Source organism: Athene noctua, chromosome 1, assembly GCF_965140245.1.
Source record: "Athene noctua chromosome 1, bAthNoc1.hap1.1, whole genome shotgun sequence".
In the NCBI taxonomy this organism is placed as follows: domain Eukaryota; kingdom Metazoa; phylum Chordata; class Aves; order Strigiformes; family Strigidae; genus Athene; species Athene noctua.
The window spans coordinates 69,866,867-69,886,768 of record NC_134037.1 but is presented as its reverse complement, the minus strand read 5'-3'; the positions used below and the strand labels follow the sequence as shown (position 1 = coordinate 69,886,768).

General features: G+C 36.3%; 1 protein-coding gene across 5 annotated transcripts in view; it reads left to right on the top strand.

Moving 5' to 3' along the window:
• ZDHHC14 (zDHHC palmitoyltransferase 14) overlaps positions 1-18,872 on the top strand; it is a 115,687-nt gene extending 96,815 nt beyond the window's left edge. For 3 of the 5 annotated variants that reach the window (XM_074896509.1, XM_074896510.1, XM_074896508.1), the window contains 4 exons: positions 3,885-3,987; positions 5,730-5,839; positions 8,230-8,332; positions 17,354-18,871. In XM_074896509.1, coding sequence (XP_074752610.1) covers positions 3,885-3,987; positions 5,730-5,839; positions 8,230-8,332; positions 17,354-17,755 — 718 coding nt within the window. In that variant the 3' untranslated portion in view covers positions 17,756-18,871. Of the gene's footprint in view, positions 1-3,884; positions 3,988-5,729; positions 5,840-8,229; positions 8,333-17,353 lie in introns of all 5 variants that reach the window. The other 2 variants (XM_074896511.1, XM_074896512.1) reach the window with 2 other exon arrangements.
• Positions 18,873-19,902: the final 1,030 nt, after the last annotated feature.

The window sequence follows — 19,902 nt, the reverse complement described above, 5'->3', positions numbered from 1 at the left end:
ATCCTAGTGGAAGACGTCCCTGCCCCTGGCAGGGGGATTGGACTTAGATGATCTTTAAAGGTCCCCTTTGACCCAAACCATCCTGTGGTCCTGTACTGTAAATAGTCCACATTCTTTTTATCACTTCACAGGAGCTTTCTGTATATTTTCTACTCAGTGAGAATGGAAAAGGTTCCTTCTGTGCGAAAGCAGCTAACCATGGAAAAATGGGAAGCTGACATAACTACTGTTGAGTTTCTTCTTTACATTTCTGTACAGACTGTAAGCTTCCACTCCTTATTTATATGTTTTGAATGGATTGTGTCTAAATAAACAGTTTACACCATAAAAAGATTTCTTTCCCATACTTGTGCCAAGGAAAACTCTTGTCCAAAGTACCTCACACAGTTCATTCTTTTACACAGAAGAGTAGGAAGAAAAACCTCTTACTCTGTCATTTGTAGTTGTGCATAGAGAGAGAGCTCTCTTTCCAGGTAGCTTTTCCAAGTGTCAAATTCTCCACATTCTAGATACAATTTTTGTATGTGTATGTTCCTCAGGTAGAGTCACTGAGGTGTAAACTCTCTTTTTAAACAAACCACTGTTCAGATTTTTTTTGTACAAATTTTACAAAGTACAAACCAACTGTCCTAAATAGCACAACAGTAGCTTCCAATTAAAACAGTTGGAATAATTTCTTACAAAAGATTATTCTTTCAAACTATTTTCAAACTGAGAATAGCTTTCAATTGTCCTTAAATCAAAAGGTAATTGTGCATTTGAGGATCCTTGTACAGGAACAATGGGCTGCTTATCCATAGTTGTATTCAGAGATGTGCTGCTTGGAAAGGTTCAGTAGCACATCTTGTAGAAATGGCCTGGTTTGATAGTGATATGTTGAACAGTTCAATAGTTCGATTACAATTCCTAACAGTAAAAAATCAAGTTGTGCAAATAGTGTTGGGAATGCTGCTTTGGAGCAAGCCAGTCAATTAAGGCACTGACTGCCAACAACACTGCCATTTCTGTCTTGCTAACAATGCTGTGTGAAATACCAAGGGAGTGTTATATTATGCTAGTAAGTTATGCTTTATGTTGACAATATATTGCTTTTCTGTGTTTGTTTTTTAATTAATTAATGGAGTCATGTTAATCTAACACCTGCTGTTCTAGACATCTTTTTGGATCTTGGTGTGAGGAACTGAAAGAAGTCTCTTTCTTGGGGAAAGAAGTCACTTTCAATGGGGAACTGAAAGAGGTCTTGAACTGTAAGGAATTCCCTTTTTTGTCAGTAGGAATTACCAGGGGAGAGCAATTGACTTTTCAGGACCCTCTTGAGTGTAATCATGGCAAAGACTGTTAGTGGTGTGCTCTGACACCTGATGAGGTTGCAGAGAGCCTTTCTCCCTCTAAGGTTCCCCTTTTCTGACCTGATGATTCTTCCTCTTAGTCTTGGTGTGTAGATTCTACCCAACAGTACTCATTTACAACTTTCCTTAGAATTTCTACTCCCTAAAATCCCAGTTTGTATTGTGCATAATGCCTTGGGGTCGATCCCTTCTTTTACGCTTTTCTGAACCCTCTGCTAACAACAGTCTACTTCCTTATCCATTCTCCCTCGTTCTCCTTGCTTTAGCTGTGGCTGTTGCACAGTCAACTGAGACTGCGTTCCTGTGTTGTGTTGTTTTGACTCCACATAGTTTGAGGAGGAGAGTAGTGAACATGGGGCTCAGCAATGCACTGTGGTCATAATGCTGCTTTTGGAGCAGATTTGCTCAGAATGGAAATGACTCTTTTCCAGCTTTTTAAACCACTCTGAGTGAATTAGCTTCTAGGGGAAGTTACATGGATGCTTTGGGTATTTCCCAATTCATTAAGTGAGAGCAGACCAGCGGTACAAAACTCTTCACTGTTAACTACTATTAGGATTATTTATCACAAATACTTACATCCATCCATGCATTTTCCAGTCTGTGTCCCTGTATAATGGTGAGGAGCTGTCATATTTCTCTTCTATTGATAGGTTCAGCGATAAGGATGTTTTTGTATGTTTTAAGGCTGTGTCCTTGTTGTAGAATATTTTGAGTTGATGTTGTCTTGGAAACTGACTTCACTAAGGGTTGATATATGATTATTATACAGATTATTTTTATCCTGTTTTTTTCCCTTTGTCTTGTTCCGACTGATTTATTATATCTATTTTTCTAGGAACCAAAGCCTTTTCTGCTGTTGATTCATGTTCCCTAAAAACAATTTACAATCGAAGTGGTATAGAAGATAACATTCCCAAAGCAGATGTATTCTGAGTTCATAGTATTGTGTGTATATAAAAATATGTACAAATAAAAAAACATGGCAGGAAGCCTTCTATAGAAAGTTGCTCTTTTATGCTTGATGATATAAAGTTTAGAAGCAACTTTATTGTCTGATTGCTGAGAGGTTGATTCCTTTAGAGTTAAAGGAATATATGAACTGTAGTAAGTATCCAAGACTGAGTGCTGACTGACTTTCCTAGTATACCAATCTCACTTTTAAAGCCTGGTTATTTCTTTAGAGCATTTGGGTTATGTGGTTTATAAGCATTGGAAACACAGCTAGTTTGAAAATTTCTAGCGGTACACACACACATGCATGGGCACACCTTCACTACCCTCTTGGAGGTGTGGATGCTCTTGCTGTATGTATCTTTGCTACCCCCTACAACATGCACGTGAGAAAGTGCCCCACGAGCTCACATACATGTACCTCGGGTGCAAGTCCCCATATGTTGCACCACATATAGCAGTCTGTTGCCTGGATGCAGACTACTGACAGCATCTGACAGGGAGGGTGCTCTGTCTGGGCTAGGAAGATGGCAGCAGAGTGACTTGTGGCTGTACCAAACCAAGTTTTGGCTGCTGGTGTTCCCACTTCAAGTTATCTTCTGCCATTTTTTGTGATTTTCTTACAATTCAGGCTGTTGTCTCCTTCAAAAAGTCATCTTCTAATTCCTCAGCCACTGTTTAATAGCAGCACAGTGAGTTGGGAGTTGACAGTCTTCCTCGTTAACGTGATAAGTTTTGGGTAAATGCTGCTGAGTTTTGAGTATTCAACCCCACCCCAGCTATTTACGCTCACAGGCTTAACAGGAGTTGCTATCTAGGCCATTTGCCAAGGCTGGGCTATTCAGGCACTCCCCACAGTTGTAATGTAGAATATATCCAGTTATTAGAGGGACTTGAGAGAATAAGTGGATTTTATATTTTACTTGGACTTAGTGCACTTCGGTGCTAGTGTTAAGATCCCTATCAGCATCTTAACTTCAGTAACAGAAGAAAGACAGGAGAGTCTAACAGTTAGAAGATATGACTGCGATGCAGTTTATTTAACTGTTGTTACTATATGTATGAGCACAGATCTAGAACCCTTAGTCCTGGCTCAGGTCTCCCATTGTTCGCTAAATATTTGTACAAGATATCTGTTCAGTATTTGCTATTCAGCTAGCCTTGGGTTACCTTTCTTGTGTTTGATCTTCCTCTCACCCCATCAGAACTGTTATTTACTGTTACTTATCAATTTACCCGTCTTAATACAAGTGTGATGACTTTTACAGAGTGAACATGAAAATTTGAATTTCAACAGTTAAGATCAGAACCGCTCATCAGCAGTTTCTAGCCTTTTTCGATCTGCAGACCCTGAATATTTGCTGGTATAGATGCTGTTCAGTGGCCTGTACACTAAAACCTACTGACAGTGGGCTTGCTTTTCTGAGTTTAATTTTTGCTGACCCCTTTGAAGTACCCCAAAGATCTCAAGGGACTTGTGGACTATAAGTTGCCTTCCCTGAATTTTGTGACTGCAACTACTTGTTATTGGATATAACTTTTTTTTTTCCTTTTGCATATATTTCCTTAACTTTCGATTACTGTGCTGGAAGCTGTGGTGTGTTTTTTCTCAGTATGGTCCATTGTTGGCCTCTCAGGTTTTCACACGTATTTGATCAGCTCCAATCAAACAACTAATGAAGATGTAAGTTCATAGTATGTTTCTAAATAGCAACAAGAAGTTTTTTCTCTGTTATTCTTAGAGATGTCCCACCTGCTTGCATAATTTTGTGAATGCCTCAGTGGGAAAGAAGGAAGTAACCTGGTCATGCTTGATTCAAAATATCAGAAGAGATAATTTAGATTGTATTTGTTGTGGCTTGAAGATGTGCTGGTTATATAGTGTGTCCATTATGACATATATACCCACAGGACCTGTATCTTGAAATAGGAAAATAGAGAAGAGAGAAGACAAAGAAACATAATGTAATACAGTATGAAATTACTAAATAATTTTCAGTATCTCTCACTGGGAGTCCTAAATATTCTTTGACTCAAAAATTGTTTCCTGTAAAAATTGCCAAGTGTCAAATTCCCCAAACAAAAATTTCATTTTTTATTTTTCCTTTGAAATTTCTTTGCCAGTCAAAGGTCTAAACCCTCTGGCAAGGAGTATATCATTAATTTAAAGGTCAACTTTCTCATTTCTGCAGTTTTCCTGTTTTGCACATAGGTTTCCATTGTTTTGGTGTGAAATTATGTTTAACAGTGTATGGAGCTTCATGTGTCCTCCTCGAACTAAAAGGAGAAATACAAAATGAATGAAAGGAAAAAATAAAGATACCTAAATAGCTAATGGTATAGAAAGCATATTGGAAATTAGCAAGTAATCTAACAAATTACCACTATCTTAAAATTATTTCATTGTAATTTTCTGTCATACCTTTTTTCATAGGTATCTGGCAAATATAAAAATAGCATCTTTTGGACTGTCAAACACGTTTTGTTGTTGTTTAAGGTCACTGTTAAAATTTTACAATAAATACCAATCAACCAGAAAAAACTCACCAAGCAGGGTCAGAATGAATTGTGACTCAGCATTGGGTATTCAAGCATGTAGCCTGACTTTGAAGAAATCTACCCCATTAGTAAGACAGATGAGATACTCTGGTATTCCTCAGTTGTTAGATTTAGGCCAACATTGTCTCTCTAGATGGACCCAGAGTGCTTTCACTATCCTCCCCCTGCCCTTCCCTGAAATAAATGTCTCTTGGATTGTTGAAAGTCAGATAGCAGGGAACTGCAGCAATGTAACATTGAATTTCAAGTAAACTGTTCAGTGATTTCATTTAAAGCATACATTTCCAGTTGAATACAGACATTTTACTCAGGCTCTCAAGTGTCTCAAACAGAAAAGCAAGACTAGCTGAAAGAAAACGTAGTATACCCTAAAAGGTAGTAAATTACTGCAGTTGCTTCACAGTATTTTAGAGCCATTTGTGAACTTTAGGGAAGATGTTGTGTGGTATTGCACAGCTTGAGATCTTACGCAAGAGTATGGAAGAGAAGTACTCTATTGCTGGCTTTAATGGTATGTTGCAATTGAACCTCTTCTGTAAAATGTGCCTTATCATTTGTAAAATTACACTTAGACCATTATGTTTAGGTGCTGAGATTCCTACTGTGAGTATATTGATCCTTTGAGATTTTGAGTTGTCTAAATCTACAGAGGGTAAAGCATGTGCTTCATGGGCTTGCTTGTAAGATTTTAGAGTCCAGTCTTTTATAACATCCCAAAGCTCTAAGCTGTTTGGTAAGCGGGATCATGGGTTTTCTCTGGTCTGACTCTGATGTAAATAACATGTTGCTGCTTTGGAAACCCTTAATTTGTCTGAGCCATTTTCTGTATTGTGTTATATGTGATGCGTCTTGTTCATATCTCTTCAGATCAAAGGATCATGGTCAAATAAAAGAGGTAAAGAAAACTACAATCCATACAGTTATGGCAACATCTTTACTAATTGCTGTGCTGCACTCTGTGGGCCCCTCTCTCCAAGGTAAGAGTATCAAAACTATTGTTAGTATAAATGAAGCCACATGATTATTGGTGGAAAAAAAATATTATTTGATTGCGTGAGTTTACTCAACAAAAATAAAGTTTTGGTTTACTGTCCATTAGAATTGTTAATTAAGTTTTTCTTTGGTAGTAGAGAGATGAGTTGGTAAATTGTGGTTAAACTAAGTTAGTGATCAGATCCTGTAAAATATATCTAAGATTCACACCTGAAATGAAAATAAACTTGCTTATCTGCTCTTTGGACTTTTGCTACTGCAGTTAATAACTTCTAGCTGTAGAAGATTTCTAATAGTTAGCTGTTGCATGATGAGCAATTTGAAAGTTTATTAAACTTAACATATCTAACAAATGTGACTTGAGTCACACTACAGTTTGCCATTTTGCTTTTCATAAAAGTATATGACACAAAAACTCAATGCCATGCTTCAAAGTCTTTTGTTTGACTTCAAATAGAAATCTTTATTAAAACTGCATATTTCTCAGTATTTAAAATAGCGTCTTAGGCTGATACAAATAGCAGCACACAATTAGATCAGACTGGCACTGATTCCTGTGTTTTAACAGAGTTTGTACGTTTTTTTCTGAAATTCAGTGTATCAACATAACTTATTTAGATGCCAAAGTGTATGTAGAAGGAGATATTTTGTGACCAACAGTAAAAATTTTCTGTCTGTAAAATGTAAATGATAACATTGCTTTTTTTTACTTTTAATCTCAGCTGTGTGCTAAGTCATTAAATATTAATTTTTTCTTTAAATTCTGTTAAAGTGATTTAACAGCAATTACAGCTTAAAATTCAAAATGTTCAAATGCCTTTGAGAAAGGAATGCAGATCAAGAGAGGATCTGTAAATAATCCAGACTTTTCTCAATTTTGTTAAAGATTATGTTTCTCATTTTTAAACCTCTGCTAGGAAATTCAGAATGCATTTTACATGTCCTCAACAGTAACTTTCAGATCCATAGCTGTCAGCATAGGTCTAACTAGTGTTATGATATAATAAATTCTATAACTTTTCTGATTTTTTGTAGGAGTGCTTTTCACATGGCAGATTATAATGTCAGGTGGATTTCTAAGTGTTCTGAATGTACATAAAAGCCTATTCTGCAGACCTTCATGAGGAAAGCTTAAACTGGTCTCCAAATGGTGGAAACCTCACTGACTTTGATTTTTCTATGCACCCTGTTCTTGTCTTTTAAAACTGAAGCCGTCTGGACCCTTAGTGAATTTAGAGGTCCCATAAATCAGCAAATAAAACCACTTCTATGCTGACTTTAACTCTCAGGTGTTTTAAGGCATTCCTGCCATTATGTCTTAGTAACTGGAACTATAAACCCTATGGTTAGAATTTCCTATCCTGTGGTAAAATTTGTAGTTTTCCAGATGGGAAATAACATTGTTCGAGTCACAGGAAATAAACATTTTGGCCTATGATCAAAAAATATATTGAGCTAGAATTGAAAGCTACATAGAATTTAAAACAACAACAAAAACAAACAAACAAAAATCCACCCTACTTCGAATGGATTGAAACATAACCATTTGAAAAGCTTTTGGGTTGGTTGGGGTTTTTTTTGTATGGAAGTGATATGAGCTAATAGACATGTGGAATATAGTACTTTTGTCTGTACATTCAGCTTTTTATGAGTATTAACTAGCAGAACCTTAGTGAGGTTTATAGCTGTCAAAACAAGAGTAAAATTGTTTGTGGAATTTTAGCAAAATCTTTAGGTGAGATTATTCCATTCTATTTATTTTCTTTATAATATTATGTAGATTTTTTATGTATTTTTATTAACTTATCCACAAAACATTTTCTTAGATGGAAATAATTTTTATGAGTGCATCACTTTGGTACTAGTGGAGCACTATAAACAGCCTTAAGCAGCTGTCGTGAAACACCTGGCAAATAAGTAGTCTGAGCGAAAGTTCCTCTTTCTAAATTTTGTGATTAAGTAGCTTTAATTTAGAGGTGTGGAAACTGATAACAAATGAAGCTTCAAAATATATACTGATTTTATGTGCACTAGTGACCTTTGCAATTTGTTTTCACACCCGTGGTTTAAAACTTTTAGGTTTTGTGGTATCTGCTGGTAAGCTTCAAAATCTTTTGTCTGTGACAAAAATCCAGAAAAGTAGCAGTACATGTGATTATGTGGCAGATAGTATTACAAGGAAACAACTACCTTGCTGATGAGTAGAAATGAAGTCTTATACTTCAGTTGAATAAAAGGGAACATTTGAAGGTATTGGCAAAGTATTATGGTCTGTTGTAGGACAGAAAATTTTTCACTTTCTTTTTATCGAGAGGAGGTAGTTACTGATCAGAAATATCTGTAACACTTTTTCTTTATTTTGATTATTCTGTAGCTTAATTGATAGAAGAGGATTTATACAGCCAGATACACCGCAATTAGCAGGACCATCAAATGGCATTACTATGTACGGGGCCACACAATCTCAGAGCAACATGGTAGGAATCATCCCATAGTGTTGTTCATCGAGATTCCTGTGAATGTTTTCCTTCTCCACTTTCATGTGAACTAATCGAGTAATAACTAACTGGATACAGCTGACACTCTGGGTGGAATGACATGTTTATTAACAGTAAAGAAAAAACCCTCAAGGCTCTTTTTAATATATGTTTCCCACATTGTAATAGTTATTGCTCTTGGATTCTAAAAAGAGAGGCTTTTCTACACTGTTCAGTTATTGAATATACTGGCATTTTGACTTGTACTATTGACACCTGCTGTGTTTTGAACTGGAATATTCAAGTATCATGGACTTGCTCTGGTTCATCATTTTCCAGCTAACTTATTTTGTATGGCACTTTCTTCATACTCTATTTCCTTCTTTGCTTGTACGCTCCGGTTTTACATAGACTAATGTGTTTTAAAAAGCAAAGATGAACAAAGAGAAGTTTCTAGGGGAGAAGTGTGTTGAAGAAAGAGCAGGAGGACACTGAACTTCCAATGAACAAAAAATGGCAACTGGATTGTTACAACAAAAACATCTTTGAAACCGTGCCAATAGTTTTTACTTTTTTTTTTCCTCTGGTAGCATTTGCTATCATAATGGAAGATAGGATTTTCAGTGCCAAGAAGAAAAGAATAACTGGAAAGAGATCTTTTTCCAAAGGCAAGCATCTTACATATGTGCCTATTTCTGAATTGTTATCCACATATCTTAATATTATGTGGGTTCTAAGACTTTGTCAAAGAAGCCATGAGTTACGGACACCCTCCCTCTGCCAAAAAAGAGGCGGCCACAAGGCCTTCTGATATAATTCAGCCTTTCTTTTGAATAAAAGAAGAAAAGACTCACTCTTCCCAGACAAATTAGTTTTAGTGTCACTGATAAACCGGTATAAAAATTTTGCTGTAGTTTCTAAGGTGTTTTACTTACTATTTTGAGGATTAATTAGATTTGTTAGCCCCCTTTATGAGAAAATGTATTAGAGACACAGTATTAATTCTGAGTCTTCTGTGAGTTGCAGTTGTGCAGAACAAAGCAATGCTCCATGCAAATTTTACTCAAAAAAACTGTACCTTTGAAAAGAGGGGATTTAAAAAAAAGGGGGGAGGGGGAAAGAGAAAGCAAACCTTAGAAACACCCTGAGGTCTTTCAAGGATTACCCAAACTTTCTGAATCTGTCAAGACTTCTTATGTGACAATCATTAAACCACATAATTAACCCCTGGCATTAAAGTATCTTAACGTTATAAGAATTATACTTGCATTGAAAGAAGACGCTATCGTTATTAATAATTATTAATGAGAAAATTTTGTGCCAGTTCCATACAAAATGGACTAAATTTGTCTCTAGAAATGGAGAAATCTGTTATGGTATTATTTTAAGTCAAACAGAGAGCTGTTATGATTTTTAGAGTGTAAAATCTGTAATTAAACAAATTCTTCAAGGATTTGAACATCCTAGAATATCCCACTACTTGAACTGGAAAAGGCTTCGGTTCTTTAACAGTTACCAGAGTCACTTGGAGATGTGCAGCTTTCATTCCTGCAAATGATCTCTCAGAAAAAGCTTGAAAAATGTAATACGTCCTGTTTGATATGGAGGAATATCTTTGACTGTGATACCATTTTTCTCAGGGTATTATTCCTGGTTTGTATCCAAGACCAATTGGCTTCTAGTGGCAGCTGGCTATCAGCGTTAAAATTTCTCCCTTGAGTTTTCTTGTAAACTGTCAAAGACCTGCTTAGTTTCCCAGTCTCTCTAGCACTATTTTCTCTTCCTTATTTAAAATCTTCTCTGAGTTGTTTGAAGCATAAGAAATTACAAATTCATTTCCTGTTGGCAACAATGCAGTGAGACATAACTTTGCCTCCAATTTGTTCTTGTTTCACATTTCCCTTCTTCTTTGTTCTAAGGTCAGCTTTTTTGCTCTTCTTAGTAGACTCTGTGCCTACTTCCAGGTTCCCATCTCTCATCTCATAAAGCAGGAAACAACAAAACTGATTTCCCTATTTTACAATTAAGATCTCAATCTCATCCACATAACAGATTTTCTTTTTTTGTAACAAAATTAATTCACCTTACTGCTAGCTTAGTTGTTTCGAGCCATTCTTTTCAATTACCAGACTTCCTGTTCTGATTTAAGTTTAGACAGAAATAATCAAGTAAAATATCATTATTCTATTTAACCTTTTTCCCATGAAGTGTGACCCCTAGTGCTTTTCCAGGCTTTACAGTATCTGTTTCTCTGAGCTTTCTTCCTGGTACACAACCATAGATTCTTCTGAAGAAGTTTGGGAACAGGAGCACTGGGAACACCAGCCATTCACTTGTTCTCCCCTGGAAAGGACCGCAGAAATTTGTTGAGTGAAAGGCAGAGGGCTACACTTTATGGCAGAAGTAAAGCAAGGCATGCAGCATCCCCTTGTTTGATTTTTTTTGGTTGGGTTTTGGGGTTTTTTTTGGTTGGTTGGTTTTGGTTCTTTTTTTGAGGAGGAATCTTTGCAAGATTCTTTAGAATCCCTCTTGCTAGAAGTTCAGATGGAAACATCAAAATTTCCTTTGGTGATAAATGGTTTAAATAACAGACTAGCTCAAGCCCAAGATGCCAGTGGAAGCATAACAGTAGAGGGAGGGTCTTTGTGGAAGACAAGGTTTCCTTTTTACCTCATGTCCTCACCGACAAAGGTTAGGCAAAAAATGGAATATGGTTCAGTCTTCCCTTCTGGAAGGTTGCATACCTCTTGGGAAAAGGGCAGAGGCATAAAAAATACTTTCTTGGAGCTGAGCCAGGTGGACCACAAAGAACTGGCAAGTTTGAAGGGGATGTATCTGGTACTGCAACTTGTATTATTACAGTTTCAGGTAAGGACAGGCAAAGTGAAATTCCTTGACTTAAGAGCATGTGTACATCATAGTCTTATCCCATAAATACTTTTTAAATGGCAGAGATTTAGCTATTTATACATCATCAGAGATAATTATACTATTTCAGCAAGTTTAACGCTTTTGAGTACAAGAAATAACTTACTGGAAATCTGAAGTGTGTTCCAGGACACCTTTGTGGTGTGTTTCCTTGGATTTTATTCCAGAATACATTACATCATTTTATCTCTAGGTTGAATCTTAATGTCTAGCTGTTATACTACTTAATCCATGTATGTGGGCTAAAATGTCTCTCCTGCCCATTGATATTAAAATATTTTAATGAGCATCTTCTCTCACACTTGTCTTCTCTCATTCCTTCCCTTCTCTCTTTCCTTTCCTTCACTTCCCTTGAACCTTTTACTCAGTGACTTGTGTCTTTCTAATTAGAATTCTTGTGCCTCACCCAACTAGCCTCTTGTTCTTTAAATCTCTCTGGGTTGTTTAGTATTGTATTCTGCTTTCATTTATTTTAATATACCTTTTAGCATATCACTTTTGTATTTAAGCTCAAAATAAATATCAGGCAAGTTTAAACTTGCCAGACACTCCTTTTCAGTGCAATACATTATCTCTTATTCAGGATACCATTTGTGGGGCACCATTTTTGTATTTAACAGCTTTTGTGGTAATTTTGCCTTTGAGACTTCAAATATTTCATATAGGAGCTACCCTACTTGTGCTAGTGACTCAGTTTGTCACAATCTCAGAAAGTCAAGGTTGTTGCTATAATCAGTGCTTCATAGACCTATACTATGATTTTTATTTTTTTTTCTCCTAGATCTTTATAAAAGAGCCTGTTTTCCTGTTCTGTCCTTAGAATCTTCCTTATTTTATGAAGAGCTGAAGTTGTATTTACTTTTTTGAAGACTTGGAACCATGCATAATTATTTTTTTTCCTGGCACATTTCCAGTGTTTTTAATCTCTTTTCCAACATAATTTGAAATTAATCTGCTAAATTCATTAGACATCTTCTTAATATCTTTATCCATGTGACAAGCATGGTCATTTGGAGCTCATGATTTGTAGGTCTGCATTTCCCTGTTGCATTTTATTGCTGATTATTTTTACAAGCTCTTCATTAGGTTGATTGCCCAAGTATCTCTCTTCTTATTTTTAAGAAATTTTTTTCACACGAAACACAGTATCTCATCCATTATGAATTCAGCATTTTCTCTGTATTCTTTCTTTTACCATAAATCCATCAGCTACCATTATGTGTATCTACAATTCTGTAGTACTTAGTCTTCTCTTGAAGGCCTGAGTTATTTCTTGGATTTTGATATGGGGTATTTTATTCTTTGGTACTCCATTATGAAGAAACACAGAACCTATCTCACTCCATGCACTTTTTTTAGAGGAATTAGTTTGGTTTATTTTTATGATGATGTCTCTAGGAATTTTCTAATGCCTTATCAAGGGATAGATTTTACTTCTATCTGCCTCTGTGTCACATCAGATTTATTTCTTTATTTTTAAGAAATTTGCTTGTACTCCTGCATTCCTAGGCATCTCTTCTTCAGTGCTTAGGTAGTTCTTTTTGTGCCAAATTCCCTTATTTCCAGTTCTCCTTTCCTTTCCTGGGTGAAGATTCTGTAGTTAGAGTGTTTGTTTTCTTACTTACACATACCACTGAAAATTGTAGGAACCATTAATAGTGCATGCGCAACATTCATTACCAGTGAGACGTACAGGAAAGTCCTCTCCCAAACGTTCACATCAGTATTTGTAGCACTGATCTGGAAACAGCAATCCAGCTGATCCAGGAAACGTTAACTCTGACCATCCTAGTGTACTTTTTCCTTTGCTTTTCATATTCTCATTATTAGGAGTAAGTATTTCTATCATGACAGTAGAAGGATCAGCAAAGACAGGAGCCCCACATTGCTGGGAGTTTTACAAGTGTGTTTCCTTGTATATTTGATGTCATACAATTTAGCATTGCCCAAACCAGAACTTAGGGCTCTTACCAAGTCAACATTACTGCAGTCAAGGTTGACAGAGGTTTTTCATTAAAGCATTTTACTTCAGAGTTAAAATGGATTAAGGGCACATGCTGTAAATCAACTTCAGCATTTTGCTTTGTGTTGAGGTATGTTTTAGAAGCAATTTTTTTTATTGTGCATATTTACTGCATTTTTGTTCACATCACAGAGCAGTATTGGAGCACATGAACTAGATTTCTTTCAGAAGATGTGCTTCCAGAACGCACCCAACATGCTCTAACTATTCATGGACGTTCAGTCCATAAGAACAAACAGTAGCTAGTCTGAAGTAAAATCCCTGGAACAGGTATAGTTTCCCTTTGACTTCAGAGGCGTTTCTCTTCATAGACCTACTCCTGGTGCACTGTATTACTTACTAGTAGAGCCATTGACTTGGTGGGGTTTGTGGCTCAGTTGTTGCCCAGTATCTGCAATACCATGATTTTGACTGTGAAATCCTACAGCTGTTGGGAACAGTTACACAGCTCCATCCCTCCACTCTTTACCAATCTATTGTATCCATCTAGTATGGTATTTTTGCATACTTTCTGTTCCTTCGTAGCATTGTCATTCAGTGCTGTCAGTCTCCTCCAAACTTTTTGTTGTTGGTACTTTATTTAGAGATGGTGAGGTAATTCAACCTGGTTTTCTCCATCTTGAGAACTGTAACAATTCTTTAATGTTACTAGTGTTTAGAAAACTTTTAACTAATTTAAAATTCAAAGTAAATAATTTCTGGCTTTGACATTAGAAATGTGAAAAATATATTGCCATGTACAACTGTGTTAACATGTATGTTTTGTGTAGCTTAGAAAAAAAATTCAGATTTTCCTCAGGAAGAAAATTGAAAAATAATGTTTCCTTAGCTGTTTGTATTTATTATTTGTGAAATAAACACAGAATTTTAGGCTTTGTCTAATTTGCTTTAATTTGTGCCTTTTGATGTGAAAATAAATACAGAGATGGCTAAAAATCTCTATGCACATATATAATTGAACTTACATATTTGTAGAACTTATTAAACTTGTCTTACCTTCAGAATCTGCTGTTCCTCAAACAGTGGAAATTCTAAGTGGAAAATAAAATCAGTAGATCTGAAGTAAGAAGGTATTGGTAGAATAATTTCTACAGTAGATTTTTTTAACTATTTAGATTTCAGTGCTTGGCTTTTTTGTTACAATCACAGGCTTTTTTATTTAATTTTAAATTCTCGCATTGAGTAATTTGTGTGATTAATAGCTGTTAAGACTTTTGGCCCTAAATTTTATTTAGTTACGAGTAGAATACAGAATCAAGAAAAAAAAACACCATGCCAGCCCTGTAAACAAATCCGAGTTCCTTGTTTAGTTTTGTGTTGGCTGTTTAGACCCAAGAATAGTCTATCTTTATATTATGTGTGGGTTTTATAAGATGTTTTTGAGAACCTCACTGAACACATCTACCTTTCCTAATATAAACCCCACTCTGGTTCACTTTTGAAAGCTGTTTGCAGCCTGTATTTTCCTAAAATATTTCATGTTGGTCACTGTTAAATAGAAAAAAAAAAAAGAAAAAGAAAAAAAAAAAGAAGCCTGAAATGTATGTGAATAAGAGGAGAGGCTTTAGAATGGAAAATGAAGAAGAGATATACAGCACCTCAAAAAGTTTTATAGCTGCTTAATGGAGCTTTATGAGGCTACTTATCTTTTCGATATTGATTCAGTTGAAATGCACTAGAGTTGGGCAAGAGGAAAATGAATTCAGATGATACAATGAGTTCAAGTAAATTACCTTCAGCTAATTTAAAACTGTACTTGTATTGCCTGAAACACATTAATGATTTTCTTTTGAAGATCAGTGCTGAAGCTTCACTAAAGCAGTAAGTCAGCTGCTACCATTATTTGTTTTCAATGTACCCCAGTGGTTGTAGGCATTCCTTTGTTATTTAACATGCTGTTTGGCTACTGCTTTTCAGAGAAGATGGGTTTTGTTGGTCTTTTTGAAGTTTGAAAATTCAGTTGAGATTTTTAAGGTCTGCACACTAAGGTTGGTTGAAGGGCTATAGTTTAATTGAAATAAGCAGGCGTGAATAACAGTATGTTAATCAAGAATGAGTTATTCACACTGAATTACTAATTGAAAGCTTGACTTTAAAAGATGATGGTGGTTTTCTTCTTAGTAAGGTACTTATGCAAGGTTTTGGCTTTAAGCCTGTGGGTAATCCCTCTGAAATGAGATGGGACCACTTCAGTTGTTTGGCTGGCGCTGTTCATCATTTTGTGAGGGGGAAAAATGGCTTGCAGCTTATATGAGCTCAATTTATGTAACAGGAAGTGAGTACATTTATCTTTCTGAAAGCATGTGTATTGGAAAATAAGTAACTGAGTAAGAATCTGCCTGTCAAAAAATAGTTGGTCTTGGGAATCTTAAACCACTTAGACATGTTTAAAATACTACCTGTCTACTGTGACCAAGTGGTCTGCTTGCACACTTTCTGAATGTAATGCATGTGCATCCATCATTAAGCCATTCAGTGGTGCAATTGGAGGACCTGAAAATATCAGAGGAAGCATTCATAGTAATCACACATAGTAGATCATACAGTAAAGGAAGCAAAAGTCTTGCATAGAGTATATCACAGTGTCTTATTAAACTAGAATGGACATTTTAGGGAATTGCTGTAATACTAGTAGCAATAGTTATGATCAGGAATATCTTCAAGGATATTGGATTTTGTAACATCTTTCAGTAACTTGATACAGATAGAAGAAATCTGTCATAAAGCAGAACATATTGCTTTAACAGAATCCTTGAAATAATAACAGTGAATAGGAACATCTTACCTCTGGATATGTTTTCTTTATTCCGCTTGTTTGCTTCCAAATTTTCTTTGCTGCATTGGTTTTATAGTTGTATTCATTTGTCTGTAGTGTTTCTCTTGCTTAGCAGAACTGTAGTATGGCAAATGAATCTAACAGGATTTTGAAAATCTGCAGATGTTATAACTAATCAGGCTATGAATTAAATATGTATTGTTCTTCGAAGCTCTCAAAAATCATGCCAGTTTGTGTTAAAGAAGCTTAGTTTGGCAGTAAGTGTACTACCCGCTTCGCTAACTGGACATTATTTAAACATCTACCTGTCTTGTCGTCTCAAGGAATGAATGATAATTTTGTATAAACAGTTCTTAGGAATGATAGAGAACCAAAAACGTTCCTGGTAATACTCATTGGATTTATATAATGCTGAATTTGGCTTGTTATTGTGAAAGGACTTGCCAGAAAACTTGTGGTTTGCACCTTGATTCTTCACATTGTCAAGATTAAATTAATCAAGAAACAACCTAAAAATAATGAAAATTCATGTCAAGTTATTGCATCTGCAGGGCTGCCTAATTTCTACACATCCTCTAGAGTATTGAGTAGACTGTAGTATATTCCTTAAAGTGTATATATAATTTATTAAAATGGGGGGGTGGGGATGGAATTTTTGCTCATAGAGGCTGTATTGCCAGCTGTATCTTTATAAAACTACCTGCATCAAAGGAATTCTTGCTCTGGAAAACTTCTGTAGTACCTTAATTCCTACATGTGAAAAACAGTTATAAAAAGACTCTTGCCTAGTGTTTTTGAACTTGGAAAGATGCTTGGATTATGTCTGTGGGCCTCTCTCTGAACTGCTAGCTACTGTAGGGTAAAATGAGTAGTGTGGAAGTGATTCACCTCACCTGGAATCGGGGAGGTTTTGAGGTGTCCGATGCAGTTAGTTACACACAGACTGTGCAGCTAGGCTTTCCAAATGACTTTGAACAAGAATAAGCAAAGCATTTGAATTACAGTGCTCACAAAATACTATATTAAAAGTTACCAAAACCCCTACATGAGCACTGTGAATGTTTATCATCATTTACTTTGATAGTAATCCAAAGCACTTGCTCAGTTATGCATGCTTTTTTTTCCTTGGGCAGCATGCAATGGGATTTTTGGGTGGCTAACCATGGAATGATACTAATGGCTTTCTTTTTTTCTCTTCACACCCCATTCTTTTCCATACCTTTTTGTCCATATTCTCTCTTTTTTCTCTGTTTTGTTTGCCTTCTATGATTTTTGACACCCTTCCATTTTACAGTGTGATCAAGATCAGTGCATTCAGAGCACTAAATTCGTTTTGCAGGCCGCTGCCACCCCCCTACTACAGAGTGAGCCAAGCATAACTAGTGAAGAGCTACCTTTACCAGGAAAGACTACTATCAGTGGGCCTTGTGCAACTTTAACTCTAGGGCAACCAACACCACCATCTTCTATGCCAAATCTCACATCAGATACAGGTTTGACAGACATGATACCATTAAAAGAGGAGCACGAAGGTCATCAGTTTCTCACTCCTGAAGAAGCTCCGTCACCCCCTGGGATGCTGCCAAGTGGAAGTCCTATTACACACAGCCATACAATGCACGTCCTGAGTCTAGCCAGCCAGGATTCATTGCATGAAGACTCAGTACGCGGTCTTGTGAAGCTTAGCTCAGTTTGAACAGCTTTTTTGAACATTGCACCATTTCTTGGTGTCTATACAAATCTGTACTTAACAGGAATGACACTGCAGTACCACTGTAAGACTTCATAACATGCCTATAATGGAAACTTTATCGCATAATGGAGTCTACTAAAAAGACAAGGGTTTTTTTTTTTCAATGGAGCTATGGCATTTTTTGACCAGGTTGTTAATGGTTGTGCTTTGATGGTGACTGCATTTTATTTTTAAACAAAACCAGAAATGGTCAATAATCTTATTTCCCGAAGCCTGGGTACAGCAAGTTGGAAGTCAGCCTGTAACAGACACCATGTACAGTACAAAACAGAGAGATTCTTGGATGTAAGTGTCATGCTCTGTGTTCTATGCTCTTGTAATACACACTTGTTAAGGCTTACCACACTTGTGGCCAGAATGATCTGCACTTACGTGTTATGCTACTAATATTTGAGATAGAAACTTACCATTCCATTTGTTAATACAAAAAAAAAAAAGACTGCAGATATGGATTTGCATGCCACGCTACAGTATGTGTTACAGTGGTGTTGGTATTAAGAGAAAGTGCTGCTTTTTTATTTGTGACTTTCAAAGTGCTGTTTCATTTAAAGACAGTGCAACAAACAAATTAATGGACTACATTATTTTTTCAATTTATTAAAGTTTATTTTAACTTAATCAGTGGTGCCTAGAAGATGGAGAATTACTGATTTGATCATGTTGCATATCATTTAACCTTCTGTTTAAGTGTTTAGAGTGAGGTATTGTGTTGTGCCATACCATGAGATTCTTCCACTCCCTAATGTGATACAATTACCTGTGAACCTCCAATAAAATGACATCCTCTATTTCTTGGACATGTGTACAGTTATCCTTGCACAGTTTTCCTGGGGAGAGAGGGGGAAATCATGACTTGTTGACATGATTTGTAAAGATTGGACTGGAATGTGTTTACATAATGAAATCAGAGCTATGGAGGAAGAGCTGGTTCCAGTCAGGTTTGCTTCAGCATCTTTTATGGTTTTGTCTGAGATATGTATTTGTTCCCGTAAGAAATCTTTATTTGGGAACAGTGGAGTTAGCCTCTGCTTGCAATGTAAATCTATGTTCCTTATCATATGGCTAAAGGGTGAGGGGCTTGAGATTCAAGATGAAGACAGACAGCTTAGTGAAGTAATCTTACATGGTTAACAATAGGCTTTTAAACTATTAATGCCCCCAGCCATCATTCTTCATTTGTATTTGTCCTTTAATATTTTAAATGGAAATGTTGATTTTATAGAATTCTTCTGTGCTTTTTTTGTTTAAGTAAAGTACAACAAAAAGGTTAAGGAGATTTTTTATAATTATTTTTCATGATGGCTGAAGAGAACCTTAGTTAAGCTGAAAAAGTTTAATAGCTTTAATACTGTATTTACCATGTTTTCAGGATGTGGAACCTGGATTCTTCTTTCCTCTGGACAAACTAAGTGCAGAATGTACTTTATCTGATGCTTCTGTGGCATGGAAGTGTTCACTAGTTAGGAAATATAACAGTTCTGTATTGTTCACTGTGGTCATTCTCTGACACCAAGATAAAAATCTTTCTGTTTTTACTTCCATTGTTGAAACTGAGGACAATCAGTCTGCAGGAAATCAGTCACCCATACTATTGAAGCATCAGACAAGATACTGACAAAACCCCTCCTTTTCTAAGATTTCATAAGCAATCTGTTTCTATAATTGATGATGCTAGCTTTGACCTAATTCAGCATTGTAGAACATAGCAACACTTTCTGTCTGTAACTGCCATAACGGGGTCCACCAAAGAACCTCTGGCAGATAAGTCTGTCCCAGCTATTGGAGCCACCCTTCCAGCATTTTCCTGAAGCTGGGACAGTCTTGAGTTCTCTCTGGCATCCAAACTGTAGTGACTGACGTGTCCCAATAAGCCCCAAGTAGCGGCATTAATTTCTGTGTCCTGCTCCTGAAGAAGAGTCAGTGATGCTCATCATCTTGATTTCATCTTTCCCTGATGCGGCTTCTCATGTATGAAGCCACGAACATCTGCATTACAGTAGGTAATGGATTGAGGGCTGGAGATACTGGTCTCATAGACCTGGGTAAAGAATCCCAGATTGGAGTGTGTAGACCAGTACTTGACTGATTCA